This window comes from Planococcus citri, chromosome 3 (genome assembly GCF_950023065.1).
Source record: "Planococcus citri chromosome 3, ihPlaCitr1.1, whole genome shotgun sequence".
NCBI lineage: Eukaryota > Metazoa > Arthropoda > Insecta > Hemiptera > Pseudococcidae > Planococcus > Planococcus citri.
In genome coordinates, this window is record NC_088679.1 from 10606894 (window position 1) to 10622462 (window position 15569).

The following is a 15569-nucleotide window of genomic DNA, read 5'->3' on the forward strand; positions in this document are numbered from 1 at the left end:
TGATTTATCTAATTTTTAAATTTGAGCCTTTACTCCTGAAGGCCCTTTTCATTTTACCACCGAAATTATATGAAATTCGTGCTGAGGAGGCTCGAAAACATACATCTTGAAACCTCACACGATAATTAAGCTAAAAATGTAGGTATAAATTTATGCCTCAAGTTCCTCCTGAAGGCCCTTTTCATTTTAGCGCCGAAATAATGCAAAATTCGTGCTGAGGAGGTCCGAAAACATACAATTTGATACCTCACACCATATCATTCAGCTCTTAATCCTGTCTGTGGCTCATTAAAACATCATAATAACCTCAAATTCGTAATTAGCGTCCTCAAATTAGCATAAAATCTCATTATAATGTAATTATTAAATCAAAATCGTGATCAGCGACCTCGAATTAGTAAGAATCGAATCGGTTGATTTTTTGAAAAATACACGAATTGCGGACGAATAATCAATGATGCCCCTGCAAAGATCACGATAGGCAACTATTTAGACCGTGGCAGACGACGGTGGTTCGAATTTTAAACGAACCTGCAGCGCTATCTATCGAAATAAAACGGAACTTTTGTTCTGTTTTTAAAAAAATCGAAGGTTTAAATTTGGCGAAATGAAAGCTAGATATGCGCGTGGCGCTATCTCTCGGAATATTACGGAACTACTTCAGAGAGAACATCGAAAACCGCGTTCTATCACTCGAATTTGACGTAGTTCCGTAATATTCCGAGAGATAGCGCCACGCGCATATCTAGCTCTCATTTCGCCAAATTTAAAACGCGATTTTTTTTAAAAAACAGAACAAAGTTTCCTGTTTATTTCGATAGATGGCGCTGCGTGTCCGTTTGAAATTCGATTGCAATTTTTAGTAACTGTTAAAATAATTGCCTATCGTGATTATCGAAGGGGTATAATTTTTCCATTCAATTTATTAATGTTTAACGATTTTTAAACTTATGAAGTGAAATTGACCGAACAAAAAGTCAAAATGGGGGTTTCTTGGCACTGGGAATTCGATAGAATGATTATTTTATCAATAAAATGCATATTTCTGGAGATAATCACCATTTTAAATTCAGATTTTTTGTATTTTTAAAAAATTTTTGTCGTAAAATAGGTTTTTGAATCCGTAGAATCCATTTTTGGGCATCGTTTGTTTCGAAAACCCTTCTATTCTGCGATAACTGTGGAAACAGCTCGAATTGCAGCTTTATTACTCGAATGACGTTCTCGTTAAAAAAAAAAAAATACAAAAAATGACACAATTAGAAGAATTCTTTTACATTTCGATCACATCTACTTAATAACCAAATAGTTGCAAACGAACAAATTCAAGATAGAAACAACGACAATAATAGAAAATGAAAACAAAATCGTTTAAAATTTACAGATGAATACCAATAATTTATACAAAAATTCCAAAATATCGATTATAAAAATTTACACAGCGATAATTCCACGACATTTTCAACGCAATAGGTAGGTAATGATAATAATACAGTTAAGTATCATCAAATGAATCAATAAATTCTAAATAGATCAGTCGACATGAATCAACGAACTACGAAGCCATCAATTCGATCATTTTAAATAGAAAATTCCGCATCAGCACGAAGAGCACAGCCTGATTGTTGTATAATTTCGGACGCGGCCCATATTCCACATTTCACACAAGTTTCGTATGGTTGTTGCAGAATCAACTGAGATAGAAAACCTGTAACATTAAAAAAAATAACAATATTTAATATTGACTGAATTTTAAAAACCTTTCAAGAAAATTCTCATTCTAAAGGAAAATGTTCAAAATTAGTACCTGGATTTTTGATTTTTATTTCATCTTACATTTTCTGTTAATTAATTTAAAAATAAATTAAATATTCATTTTTTCAGAGAGCAAATTTCAAATTAGAATTTTTCAATTCAATTTTTGCAAAGGGAAAAAGAAACTTGAATTTTTTTGCTCTTTTCTAGTTTGTTGAAAAAAATCAAGAATTGGCAACTGAACGTTGCTTGTAGAAACGAATCAGTCGTTCGCGATCGATCATTTCAATTTATGGCGAACGACCGAATCAATTCACGAACGAATTCCTCGCAAACGATTGAAAATTGAACAATTCGACAATTGAATCAATTCATGAGTGAATCTGAAATTCTGAATCATTCGCAAACGATTCAAAATAATTGCTTAAATTGCATTTTAAGAGTTGATCGATTGAACCGAAATTTTTTGCAACTGAACGTCGGTCGATGTCAGAAACGAGACAGACGTTCGCTAATGATTCGCCATACATTAGAACAGATGAATCGTTCGCGAACGATTTTGAATTGCAATAAAAATAAAAATTTGAAAAGAAAATAACAATACAAAATTGACCAATGGGATTTTAAATTTCTCAAAAAAAAAAAAAATGGCGGTAAAAAAATTCAAATTCTGTGTTTTTTTTCAATATTTAAATGATAAAAAATCTACTCAATTCCCCTGGGTCCCCTGAACTTTCAATTTATATCATTATAATACTCATCAAGAACGATTCTTTTGCACGTTGGTCAAATTTTCCAACGCCCCCTCCTCCTCTCCACCAAAACCGAAACACATACTCGTGGGCTTGTGACCTATTCATTTCATCCATTAATTATTAAACCAGTAATAAATTACATACCACCAACGAAGGCATCTCCAGCACCATTAGTATCGATAACTTTATCTTGTGGTAATTTCATAACTTCGAATTCTCTAACACGTGATCCTGAGTAAGGACACATAAAAAATTCACATTTTAAAAACATCAAAACACCTATTCAAAGAGTAAAAGTTATTTTTGTAAAATTTTCACAAACGAACCATCAGCCACGATAACTGGAAGATCTCCTTGGGTAATGACCACTAGTTTTTTTCTACTTTCGTTATATTTATGCAATTTGGACATCTTCAATGCTATTTCTGATATGCACTCGGTAGCCAGTCTGAATTGCTTGGAAAAAGCTAGAGCTTCCTGAAAATCAAAGCAATAATAAATTATTTATAAATAATATAAAAAAAAATTAACCAAAGTTTTTGTTTTTTGAAAAAAAAAAAATACTCACACTTTCATTTCCAAAAACGATATCAACGAAAGGTAACAACTTAGTCAGACTTTCGTGATAAAATTCGCATACATAAGGAGCACTTAAATTCAACACAGATACTTTTTTATTTTTCAAAGCTTCCATAGCCACACTCAGCGCGGTATCAGGACTTACACAGATGAAATAACCCTGCAAAATAAAAAACAATTACCTATACAAAATAAATGTACTGACGAGAGAATCTTTTCAAGTCAAGCTCGTCGACTTCGATTAAGCTGAAATCTGGCTCAATAAAAAAAAAAAAAAAAAAAAAAAAAAAGAAAGATCAATTAATAAATCTGATACACTCACAGTGATGTAAAAATACTGAGCATTTTCGATAACTTTCTTATTCTCTGGCGTCTCTATATGCTTGATTGTGAACATCTGGGAAGCTGACAGATTGGCCACTATTGATCTAGATTTTCCATCTTTCGAAATGATCACAGCGCTGGTTCCTACAAAAAGGACATACTAGTTCAATGACAATCGATATCTACATATAACTGAAGTGTAAGTTTTATAAATACATCTAACATTAATCTCACCGGTAGGTTTCTCGTGGGTATATTGAAATCTCGTATCGACACCATCTGATCTAGCTTTTTCTTCTAATATTTTACCATATTCGTCGTCACTTATGCAACCCATGTAAACAACCACATTCACTGTTTTGAGGATAATCTACATATAAATAAAATAACTTGATATAATTCCCATCGCATAATCGTTGCCATTGTACTAGTGTAAGTGACTCCGCAGGGGATTATTGTTAATCTGCGTTATCATTAAAATTAATTTCGAAGATATCCTAACAGCTAATGAAGCGAAAGGTACAAAGTATCATTTATTCGCATACTTGAGCTATTCGAGCTGTATTGAGAGCTGCTCCGCCGGCTGTAAATTCGGCTTTGTGATTTTTAATCAAGTCTTCGTACAGAGGTTCGTGTTTGGCATCTGCTAGAATAGCGTTGTTTGGCAGTAAGTCGTATTTTTTCAGGAACTGATCGTCAGCTTGGGCTGAAATATCTAGCAGGGGGTTTCCCATACATAGCAACATACCAGGTCTGAAAAAAAAAAACAACAGAATTAATTAAATAATTTAGGCAAGAGAAGGGATTACATTAAAATAATAATAATAAAAATGTAACAATTAAATCAGATCAACAAGTAGGTACCTCAAATTATTACTCATATTTGCACAATTAATATTTCAATTTTCAACTATACTAGGTCTACGGAAAACTATTATGTAATGCTCTCAACTTGAAAATAACTAGCAACGAAAACGCGTTCGACTTCGAACAATTTTCATAATCGAATGCTCAGATAAGAAACGATGAGAAGTGTAGGTGAATGATACTTATATGTAGTATGTCTTTGAAGTCAGATGATAATTAATATTGATACCAATACGACGATGTGCAACTGTGTAAATTAGTAATTTTCCCACTTCATTTCGAGAGATTAACAAAGTAGATTAGCAACTCGGTTGCGAGTGGCGTGATTTATGTAAATGATGCTTAAATTATCCATATCATTTTTTTTTTATCTTCAGCGTTTTTTTCTATATTTGCACTGCCATGGCAGAGATTAGGTAGGTACCTACATAAGTGGATGAGAAAGTGGATATGTCTGTAAAATAAACGAATCGAGATTTTCCAAAATCATAAGTACCTACTTAATCAAGGTATGTATTGGGTATTATCAGTTTGAGATAACAAGTTTTTATAAAATGTTCCGATCAAAATTCACCATTTCCTGGTGAATTGATCCTGAGCGTCTTTATTAATATTTTTATTTCAAAAATTGATTAATTCACTGTTGCCTGATAGAAAAAAGTTTTGTTCAAGTGTAAATGAAATGTGCCTTGTAACTAAAAAAAAAAAAAGAAAAACAATGTTAAAATACTTATAAAAATTATATCTCAATACTCGACTAAAAAAAGAAGGATGAAATTCAAAAATCGGTCCATTTGAAATTTTGATTTATTCGCTTGGAAATTATCAGGCAGCTCAAACTGAACGACTGCTAGAAACTTTGCCGATCCGCAGATCTAAAGGAGTAGTAAATTTTCTCAGCTTCAAAGGTACTGTTGTGTTTCTACCCTTGAAATGTCTTAAATGAGATTATATACTTTTTTCATGTACTCGTAAACATGATCAATTGATCAATATTTTAATGAAAATTCATTAGTTTTTGCAAGTACGTACTTTGAAGAATCTTATTGCTTTTTAGGTATTTTAATTCCATTTTAATATGTTTTAATGACGTTCTTCTATTCATTTTCTCTCTAATAAATTTCAAAACTCGTATAGTACTCAATTTTTCACAAAAAAAAAAAAAAAAAAAAAGAAACTCCAGTAACAAAAAAAGTGACAAACATTACAATAATTCGAGATTCTTGGGAACTGAAAAAATGAGATGTTTTGGAATTCTTTGACAAAATCGACAATTTTTGGGTAAGTTTGTTTAAAAAAACGCAAATCTTTGACAATTTTTGTCAAAAAGCAAAAATTTGAGAGTAGAGTGGCAAAAATTAACAGTTTTTGGGAATTTCTTATTAAGTATTGACAAAAAAATACATTTTCGGGAGAAAAAACGAGACTTTTTGGTAGTTTTTGACAATTTTAGCTAAAAAAGCAAACCTTTTTAAGTACCTACTAAAAAGCTAGAATTTTGGACAAAAAACAAGATTTTTGGACCATTTTAGAAAAAAAGCACGACTTTTATAGATTTTTTTCCGAGAACTTTTTACAATTTTTCAAAAAACAGAAAATTTTTCACAATTATTATATTTTGGTAAAACACAAGACTGACAATTTTAATAAAAAGAAATTTTTTTGGAAATAATCGGCAAGAAATTATGTTTCTCAGCGATTTTAGTAAAAAAAAATGTAGGTCAATGACCTCCAGAATCTCCACAAGTGGACAGACGACTTTGAGAGGTCACACAGATGGGTCAATTACCTCTAAAGGCCACTGGCCAGCTAAATAGACAGACAACTCTGAGAAGCTGGCCAGACGGATCAATGACCTCAAGAAGCTAGACAAACGACCTTGAGAAGCCAGACAGACGGGTCAATGACCTCAGACGGGTAGGAATGAACTTAAGAAGCCGGCCAAACGGGTGAATGACCTCCAGAAAGATAGACAGACCATCTTGAGAGGCTTCACAGACGAGTCAATGACCTTTATAGACCAGACAGATGACCTTGGAAAGCATGACAGATGGGTAAATAATCTTGATAGGACAGACAGGTGGATGGACAACCATGAGAGACGCCGGTTAGGTAGGTCGGTGACCTTTAGAGACCAGAAAGGCGGTCGTTGAATTTCACCAAATTGCTTATCATAAAATTTCTTCATTTTTTAGAACTACTTATTGTACTACATATCTACAATACACTTTAAACAATTTCAACAGGTTTTAATGAAATTCCAATACCCCATGCAAGTTTATTCAAGGAGTTTTGAGGACTTTCTGGTGACTATTCCACCAACAATTCCCCATTAGGGTAACAAAAACCTTGTGGTGACTCTTTGTTGACAGATTCACCACTAATTCATGAAGTCAAAAATTAATTAAACGTGATGACTGTTCGGTGAATCTGTCACTAAACAGCCAACAGACTGTCAAAAAAAATTTTGAGAGCTCTGGAGACATCCTGGTGACTATTTCACCAACAATTCCCCGTGAGGATGACAAAAACATTTCTATAAGTGACTCTTTGGTGACAGATTCACTACAGATTCACCGAGTCAAAAATTAATTAATGACATCTTAAGCTATCTTTGCTTAATTTTATCAAATCATGGTATCAAACAGACTTTTTTTTTTGAACAAATCACTAATTATTTTTTCAACCTAATTTTCAGAAAGCTCTCCACTGCACCCCTCATCTTAGGTACCTGCATACTCACTTACCCTTTGCGCCTGCCTTCTCTCTTTCCTGTGTATTGTTCTGCCCTGGTATTTGACTTCTCTCCTTGGCAAAATGCAAATAACTGCCACCTTGTATAGATTTTAAGATGTTAGGTTAAGTCAGTCAGTAAATAAATGTATAGACGAAAAGATCTAGTTTCCTTTTCTCTCGCTAATGGTGGTGACACGAAGCCAAGGTGCTTCAAAAGCATTCTGGTTTTCATAAAATCAACTCCAAATTGCAGTTCACAAAACTGTTGCAATTTCGATGTACATTGATGATCAAAATGCTACATCAATGCACATCAAAATCTTCTTACATCGATGTCGATAACTTTGCACTACTACTGTTAAGTCTGCTGTTTCATTTCCCAAAATTCCTAAGTGGGCCAGAATCCGGGCTATGGTAACATCCATGTCACATTGAAGAGATGAGATTTCTGAGGCAATTGGATGTTGCTTAGATTTAGATCTGTTAGTTGAGAGATGGAATTCAGTGAATCTGTCAAGTGTGATAAAGATGTAAGTATAGCGTATAGCTCACATGAAAGAATACCAAACAAGCACTGCAGTGAAATCTCGTCAAAACTGTGCTGGCGTGCTATCACAAATGACCAAACAACCACAACAATCCACGGGTTTTGACCCATTGGTGTAAAACGAAATGAAATCATTATACTGAGCAATAAAGTTATTGATGACTTGAGAGTGTTCAAGTAATGATGTATCAAATGAGAGAATATTTCTCTTATTTTTTTTTTAGGATTTTCTGGATAGAATGGGGGAAGAGGATATAGCTGAATGGAGTTTAAAATGAACAGCCCTGGACCCAAGTGCCGAGGCACCAAGAAAATGTTGGTGGGCCATGGCGAATTTGGGCAGGTTGGTACAGATATATACTTATGTAAGATTGTAAGTTCTAGAGCTGAAAACGGTACTCGCTGACAGCAGGTAACTACTGTACCTCGCTAGTAGCGGGTAGCGAGTTGGAAAAATGTCGCACCGGTTCACAATATAACTAGTAGCGCATTGAATGAGTAGCCGGTGTACCGGCATGACATCATCATTGTCATCAATAGGGTGCGGCATTATATGTGAGTAAAAAGGCTCAAATATGCATTAAATATGCGACTTTTTTTACCCCAAATATGGCCAAAATATGCGTTTTTTGTTGGAATATGTAAAAAATATGCAACTCTGATATGGGTGTCATTTCGTAGCTGTTCGAAAACCGCGTTCAAAATTGTTGTCCAAATTTTACTCAAAGTCTGAACACCAAAGAAAAATGAAAAAAAGAACAAAAATTCAAATTCGCAGAGAAAACATTTTTTTTTAAATTTTTTTTATTAAAAATTTTTTTTCAATACAATTTTTTCCGAGAGTAAAAATGTGTAAAATGACCGTTTTTTGAGCAATTTTTCAATTTGACAAAATATGTGAAAATATGTGTGAAAAATGTATAAAAAATACTCAAAATATGTAAAAATACACGTTTTTTCCCAAAATATGTAAAATATGTAAAATGAAATTGGGCTTAAAATGCAGGGATTTCCCTGAAACGTAAAATGCTTCCATTACTTTTAGAATCTGAGATCACCTGCAAAATATGCATTTGCATATAATGCCGCACCCTAGTCATCAATCATGTCAAATGTCAATCACACATACGAACGACAGGTGTCGAAGCGTAACTCTTCCCACTTATGCATTATCAAATTTTGGGGTGCGTGCGCAGACCAAGTGCGAAAACATTCGGGTTGTACTCGCTATATGCTACTATCTATATCCGAATCAACCCGATGCAACCACTAGCAGGTTTAGCCGGTATTTTAACCAGATACTTGTTAGTGGGTAGCGTAACAGTTTTCAGCTCTAGTAAGTACATATTTTTTTTGAACAAAATAATATGGTACTTTGTTGAAAAATGAAAAAAATAATACAAATATGTATTTGTAGGTACCAACAGGCCCAAATTTGCCACCACCCACCAAGATTGTCTTGTCACATGAGGCACAGAGCTGTGGGACCAAAACGATCCCAAAACTGGAACTGATTACATCCTGATTCAAATCCAATCCCAAAACAAATTCTGAAACCAAAATCATTATTTTTCTTGATCCCGAAACAGCGAAACCAAAAAATCCCGGAACCGATATAATTTTGAATCCGAAACAATCCTGGAACTATTGGGATTTCAAGTTTTGCCTTTTCCCGCGATTTTATTTTGATAAATGATAATTTTTACATCATTTATAATGTTGAACTAATTATGACATAGCGCGTGGAGTGGCTGAACTCTGGTGACAAAATTGAAAAGGTGCGAAAAGGCAAACAACAAACCCTCCGCCATCCTCTCTGCCCTCCTCAAGAACAAATGGAACCATTTATATCTGAACAAAACAATGTTGTGATTGGTTGTCGACGCTTGTTGTTCACCTTTTCATTACCTACTCAACAATATGCACACTAGCGCTCCATACCTATTCTACGTCCCAATTACACCATTGGATTTTTCACGTCAAAACCTCCCATTTTTTAAACCCTTGCAGGGTCCATTAGTCAATTTGGGCTTAAAATTGGTTGAAATGGAAATCCTGAAACTGAAACCAATTCAACCCAGAACCGAAACAATTTTTTCAATCCCAAAACCAAAATGAAAATTTAGAAGAACAAATCCCGAAACGAATCCAATCTCGAAATGAAAAAATGTCAATCCTAAAACCGAAATTAAATCCCAAAATCGTTTTGATCCCACAGCTCTGCTGAGGCGCTTGGGTTCAGCCCTGAAAATGGAAGAGGCTTTATGGAGATATGAGTCATAAGCATATGGGAGATTGGGATCAATTTTTGAGTCTATGGTGAGAGGGACACAGTCAACAGTTTTAAGGTGAATGAAAAATTTGGAAAGGATGAGTTTTGATCGTATAGAGGGGAGGATTTCAGATGCTTCCTGATATAATAAGGGTATAGGAGTAGTTCTGAGGGCTCCAATTGCCAGACGAAGAGCTGTGTTGTGAATACTGTTCAGTGCTTTTAAAATCACTACTTTTTCATTACTTTCACTACCTCTTGGATACCCTGCAAATTATCTCAAAATTTCTTCTTTCTTCGACTATTTTCAATAAGTACCGAAAACTGAAAAAAAAAGTTTACTGGGATGCTGTCGAATTCCATCATTTAATTTTGCTGTCGATATTAATAGCAGATTCTACGTCTCGAGCTCGAGTAACCACAAAATAAATTACGAGTGGTTTCACGCTTTGCATTAAATAAGATAGGTATAGGATAGGTACGAACATTCAATAATTTTTCAAGGCTTATGGTTTCTTTAATAATTTTGAACTTGAAAAGAAATAGTTACCTACGTAATCCAACCACGAGTAAAATTGACTCACTATAAAATTTATATAAGTTTCTAAAACTTTACAACTCATTTAATTTTGAACTTGAACAAAATACGAACATAATTGTACCCATACCTTATGTATACCTATTCCTATATGTAGTTTCGTGGGCATCGTAGCATTTCAAGTTCACGGAATAAATTAAAGGAACATAAGTATAAAAATTTTGTTTCGAAAAGAATCATTTCAATCGTTCTAAAAATGTCGTCCAAATAATACCTCCACACAAAAATATTACATACTTACATTTACTTACTGAAAAATCCAAAAGGACATAAGTAAGCCCCGCTAAGCTAAAACAAATTGTTCTACGAGTTGGAAAATTAACAAACACCCACGGAAATCCTTCCATAGGTATATACCTACTCACTCGTATAACACTATACAATACGCCTTACTCTAAACAAAATTTGGAAATTTTTCCTCAAAAAAAAAGTACACAGGAAATGAATTTTCAATCGATGCAACATTTTGTACCCATACCCACACGACGACGCCTGCCTATCTTATAGTCTACATTTTACGATGATAACATCGGACATTTTTCAGGTACCTAAGCTCACACAACAACACAATAATATTATTCGTGACCGAGTTGAAAGTTTTAAAAGTACCTCGCGAAGCAACTTGTTAATTTACGTAAGTATAAGTTTAAATAACTTTCAGCATATCGTTTTTTGTTTTTTACCAGTTGACATATAATTCGTGCTAAACTCTTACGAAAATTACTATCATAATATACAACTGACGTACGAACACGAATTAAGTACTTTAACAACACTGTATAAAGAAGCACACGAAGAAGAGGGTAAAAGAGAGAGAGCGAATTACACGTAGTATGTAATTTGATATAAATCATTCTCACGAAAATTGGTAAGTCGCCTAAAGGCTATGTAACTTTACCAAGATGCTACTTAATTTCAACGTAATAAATTTTTTATTTAGGTAAATTTACTCGCAATTTTTCATCCTCGAGTCTTCGCTGACTCGCTGTGTGAATGATGAATTCAATACGTCATAAATTTTTATTTATAAACGTACGGTATAGTTATTAAATAAAGAACTAATTTCGAGGATTTTAATAGAGAGATGTTACTCACAATGATTCGTTTCTCCATTCGTATCAACGTTTTATACAGGGTGTCCCCTGCTTCATTACTACTATGACGATACGTACGTTTCCATACTATGAAGATGGAAATTTCGTGATTTGGCTTTTATTGCAATAAATTCAGTACCTCAAAAACTCTTCAGGAACCGAAAACTAATCAAAAAAATTACAAATACACAAAAAATATGATCGTGAGAGAAAATTTCAGCTAAAAGTATCAATTTTTGAAAAATGTTGCAAAAAAGTGATACCTACTTTGTCGCAATTTTGGCCATAAAAGTTGGATTTTTAGTAAAAAAAAAAGAGACTTTTCGATACCTAATTTTTGACAAAAAGCTCGACTGACTTAGCAAAAGGCGGGGCCTCTTAAGCAATTCTGGCAAAAAATTGATACTTGGGCAACTTTTGGATAAAAGTGCTACTTATTTGATTTTTAGCAGCAGAATAATCGAAATTCTGAAGCAATTGAAAGAGAAGCTCGCAGAAAATTTTTGACAAAAAAGTGCTTGGTTGCATTTACATAACAATAATTTTTGGCAAAATGTTGAATTTTTGCCAAAAATTAAAACTTTTTGATCAATTTACCGAAAAAATGAGCATTTTATAGAAATTTCTGTAAAAAGACGAGATTTTTGACCAATTTAAAGAAAAATGTGAGACTTTTTGGAATTTTTTTTGCCAAAAAGCGAAAACTTTGAGCAATTATTCGCAAACATGAGACTTTTTAGCAACGTTCACTTGACAAAAGACGAGAGCAAGACTTTTTTAGAAATTTCAGGCGAAAATAGCGAAACTTTTGTAGAAATTTTTAGCAAAAAAGTAAAGCTTATTGGAATTTTTTGATGAAAAAAAAAATTTGGCACCAAGCAGGTCTGAAAATTTTGCCAAAAATCAAGTCTTTTTGGAAATTATTGTCAAAAAAGCAATTATTTTCGTCAAAGAAGTTGAGACCTTATTGTATTTTTTTTTTTTTTTTCAAAAAAACGTCAATTTTAAGCAATTGTTGGCATGAAACCAGAATTTTCATCAATTTTGACAAAAAAATAACCAAAAAATGAGTGTAAAGTTTTCTCTTCAAGAAAAGTTTTAAATCATTAGAAATTTCAGAAATTGGGCATTTTTTTCAAAGTTTTTAATACACATAGTCTGATATAATGTTAAAAATCCATAGAAATTTTTTTACAAGTTTTTAAAAGTCAGAGAGAACACTTCGAAATCAGATTATAAAACAAACAAACGTGTTTCCCAATTTTTCAACAGTCTGAAGACATCAAAATGTCCGAAAAGTCTTTGATAGTCTGCGTTTTAATGTCGAAAATTTACCGAAATTTTTCGTTTATTCTAAAAGTCTAACATAATATTTAAAGAAAGCGAGATCTTTTAGAGAGAATTTTTGCTATTTCTGATAAAAAAGGCTGCAAAACCGACAGTTTTAACAAAAGGAAGGGCTTTTTGGGAAATTTCTCGCAAAAAACCGGGACAATGTGGACAATTATTTTAATGATAATTTCAAGCCATTTTTCTAAAAAGCACAATTTCTTTCATTTTCTAAAATGTAAAAATTTTTGGCAAAAATCAAGATTTTGGCCATTTCAGCAAAAGCAAAGGTTTTTTTTTTAGCAATTTCTGGCTAAAAAGCAGAACATTTGGCCTTTGGGCATATATTTATTTTGTGAAAATAGAGAAACTTTTTATAATTTTTGGCAAAAAAACGATAATCTTGAGCTATTTTGCTAAAAAGCTCAAACTTCTGAGAAAACGAAAAACTTTTGAACATTGGCAATATTTTGACAATTTTAGCACAAGGAACTTTTTTTTGGCTATTTTTGGTACAAAAAAACAAAACCTTCAGGCAATTTTTGGAAAAAATAGAATTTTTCGTTAACTTTGTAGTCCAGTCGGTAAGGGGTTGGACCCAAACAAAATTGCTAACAAAGATTTTTTTGCTTTAAAATGTCCAGGAGGGTGTCCTAAACAACATATCTGGACCCGTCCCCGATCCACCTGGAGCCTTTCCCCCCACGGTGGATTTTAGCCCCCCAAAACACGTTTTTTGACATTTTCTCCACCGCATTGCATTTTAGCAAAAATATGTGGAAAGACAAAAGAATCTACGCCAAATTTCCGATCTAATGATGTATCAACTTTCCTTGTACGTTCAAGGGGGGTGGAACTAAAGCCATTTAAAAAAGGGGGGTTTCCTGAAAAATACATAAAGGCTATAGGCGCCCAAGAGGGGTGAAATGGTCTCCGAAAGTGTTCGAGTTGATATTAGCATGAGAGGTGAGTACCATAGAGAAACTTCCGCATAAAAAATTTCAGATCCACACCCCCTCCCCTTTTTGGAGAGCCCCCCTTTTCTGAAATTTCAATAACACTTTTCTCAGCCCCATTTCAACCGAGTTTGAAAATTTTTCTGGAAGTTATGTATGTCCTTAGTAGGTATCCCCACAAAAATTTTCAACTTCCTCCCCTCATATTTACCCCTCAAAATGGTGTAAAAACGTGTCTGAGGGAGGGTTGGGGTAAAATGGGAATTTTGGGGAAAATAACCAAGTATTAATAAGTAGGGTGTCCTTTTCTTATGATTCGATACCACTGAGCACGAATATGATGTCAGATTTTTTGCTACCCTCATCTAACTCTCTCCAGAGCACTTAGTCCCTTCAATTTTCACGATTGTTAAAAAGCATGAAAAAATGAAAAAATGCTCTTTTGAGGGGTAAATATGAGGGGAGGGGGTTGAAATTTTTTGTGGGGATACATACTAAGGATATACATGACATACTGCAAAATTTTCAAAGTCGGTCAACATGGGGCTGAGAAAAGTGTTATTGAAATTTCAGAAAAGGGGGGCTCTCCAAAAAGGGGAGGGGGTGTGGATCTGAAATTTTTTATGCGGAAGTTTCTCTATGGTACTCACCTCTCATGCTAATATCAACTCGAACACTTTCGGAGACCATTTCACCCCTCTTGGGCGCCTATAGCCTTTATGTATTTTTCAGGAAACCCCCCTTTTTTAAATGGCTTTAGTTCCACCTCCCTTGAACGTACAAGGAAAGTTGATACATCATTAGATCGGAAATTTGGCGTAGATTCTTTTGTCTTTCCACATATTTTTGCTAAAATGCAATGCGGTGGAGAAAATGTCAAAAAACGTGTTTTGGGGGGCTAAAATCCACCGTGGGGGGAAAGGCTCCAGGTGGATCGGGGACGGGTCCAGATATGTTGTTTAGGACACCCTCCTGGACATTTTAAAGCAAAAAAATCTTTGTTAGCAATTTTGTTTGGGTTTGCCTCCATAAAGTGCTTTACCGACTGGACTATTGGTGAAAAGCGAGAGTTTTTGTCAATTTTTTGAAAAAAAGCAAGCCTTTTACATTTTTAGCAAAAACAGGACTTTTTGATGTTTTCTGTAAGAAAAAACAAAACAACAATCTTTAGTCATTTTTTTCAATTTTTCGAGTCGTTTTGGAGCCTCCAGTGACTTTTTGAAAATTACTGGAGCCTCCAGTAAATTTATGAAACTCGAAATTCATTCTGCAAATTATTTCAATACGCTACAAAGTCAACTGCAGGTGGATTTCGAGTCGTTCTGGAGCCTCCAGTGACTTTTTGAAAATTACTGGAGCCTCCAGTAAACTTTTGAAACTCAAAATTCATTCTGCAAACTTATTTCAATACGCTACAAAGTCAACTGCAGGTGGATTTCAAGTCATTTTTGAGCCTCCAGCGACTTTTTGAGAATTACTGGAGCCTCCAGTGGATTTTTGAAACTTGAAATTTCCCAAAATTGCATCAAATGGAGATGGAAAGTCGAAATTCATTCCGCAAACTAACTTCAATGCGCTACGAAGTCGACTGCAGGTGAATTTCAAGTCGTTTTGGAGGCTCCAGCGAATTTTTGAAAATTACTGGAGCCTCCAGTAGATTTTTGAAACTCGAAATTCCCACAAAATTTCATCCAAATTAAATTGTAAAGCCTAAATTTATTCCGCAAACTAATTTTAAAACGCTACGAAGTCGACTG

At 34.0% G+C, this 15569-nt stretch overlaps 1 protein-coding gene across 2 annotated transcripts in view; it reads right to left on the minus strand.

Moving 5' to 3' along the window:
• Positions 1–1251: 1251 nt before the first annotated feature.
• LOC135840267 (uncharacterized) overlaps positions 1252–15569 on the minus strand; it is a 120016-nt gene continuing 105698 nt past the window's right edge. Inside the window, exons 1-8 of one of the 2 annotated variants that reach the window (XM_065356704.1) lie at positions 4278–4474; positions 3959–4166; positions 3648–3783; positions 3412–3557; positions 3079–3249; positions 2837–2987; positions 2655–2741; positions 1252–1708 (exon numbers count right to left, since the gene is read on the minus strand). In XM_065356704.1, the coding sequence (XP_065212776.1) occupies positions 1581–1708; positions 2655–2741; positions 2837–2987; positions 3079–3249; positions 3412–3557; positions 3648–3783; positions 3959–4166; positions 4278–4294 (1044 nt within the window). In that variant the 5' untranslated portion in view covers positions 4295–4474 and the 3' untranslated portion in view covers positions 1252–1580. Of the gene's footprint in view, positions 1709–2654; positions 2742–2836; positions 2988–3078; positions 3250–3411; positions 3558–3647; positions 3784–3958; positions 4167–4277; positions 4475–15569 lie in introns of those variants that run through there. The other variant, XM_065356705.1, reaches the window with a different exon arrangement.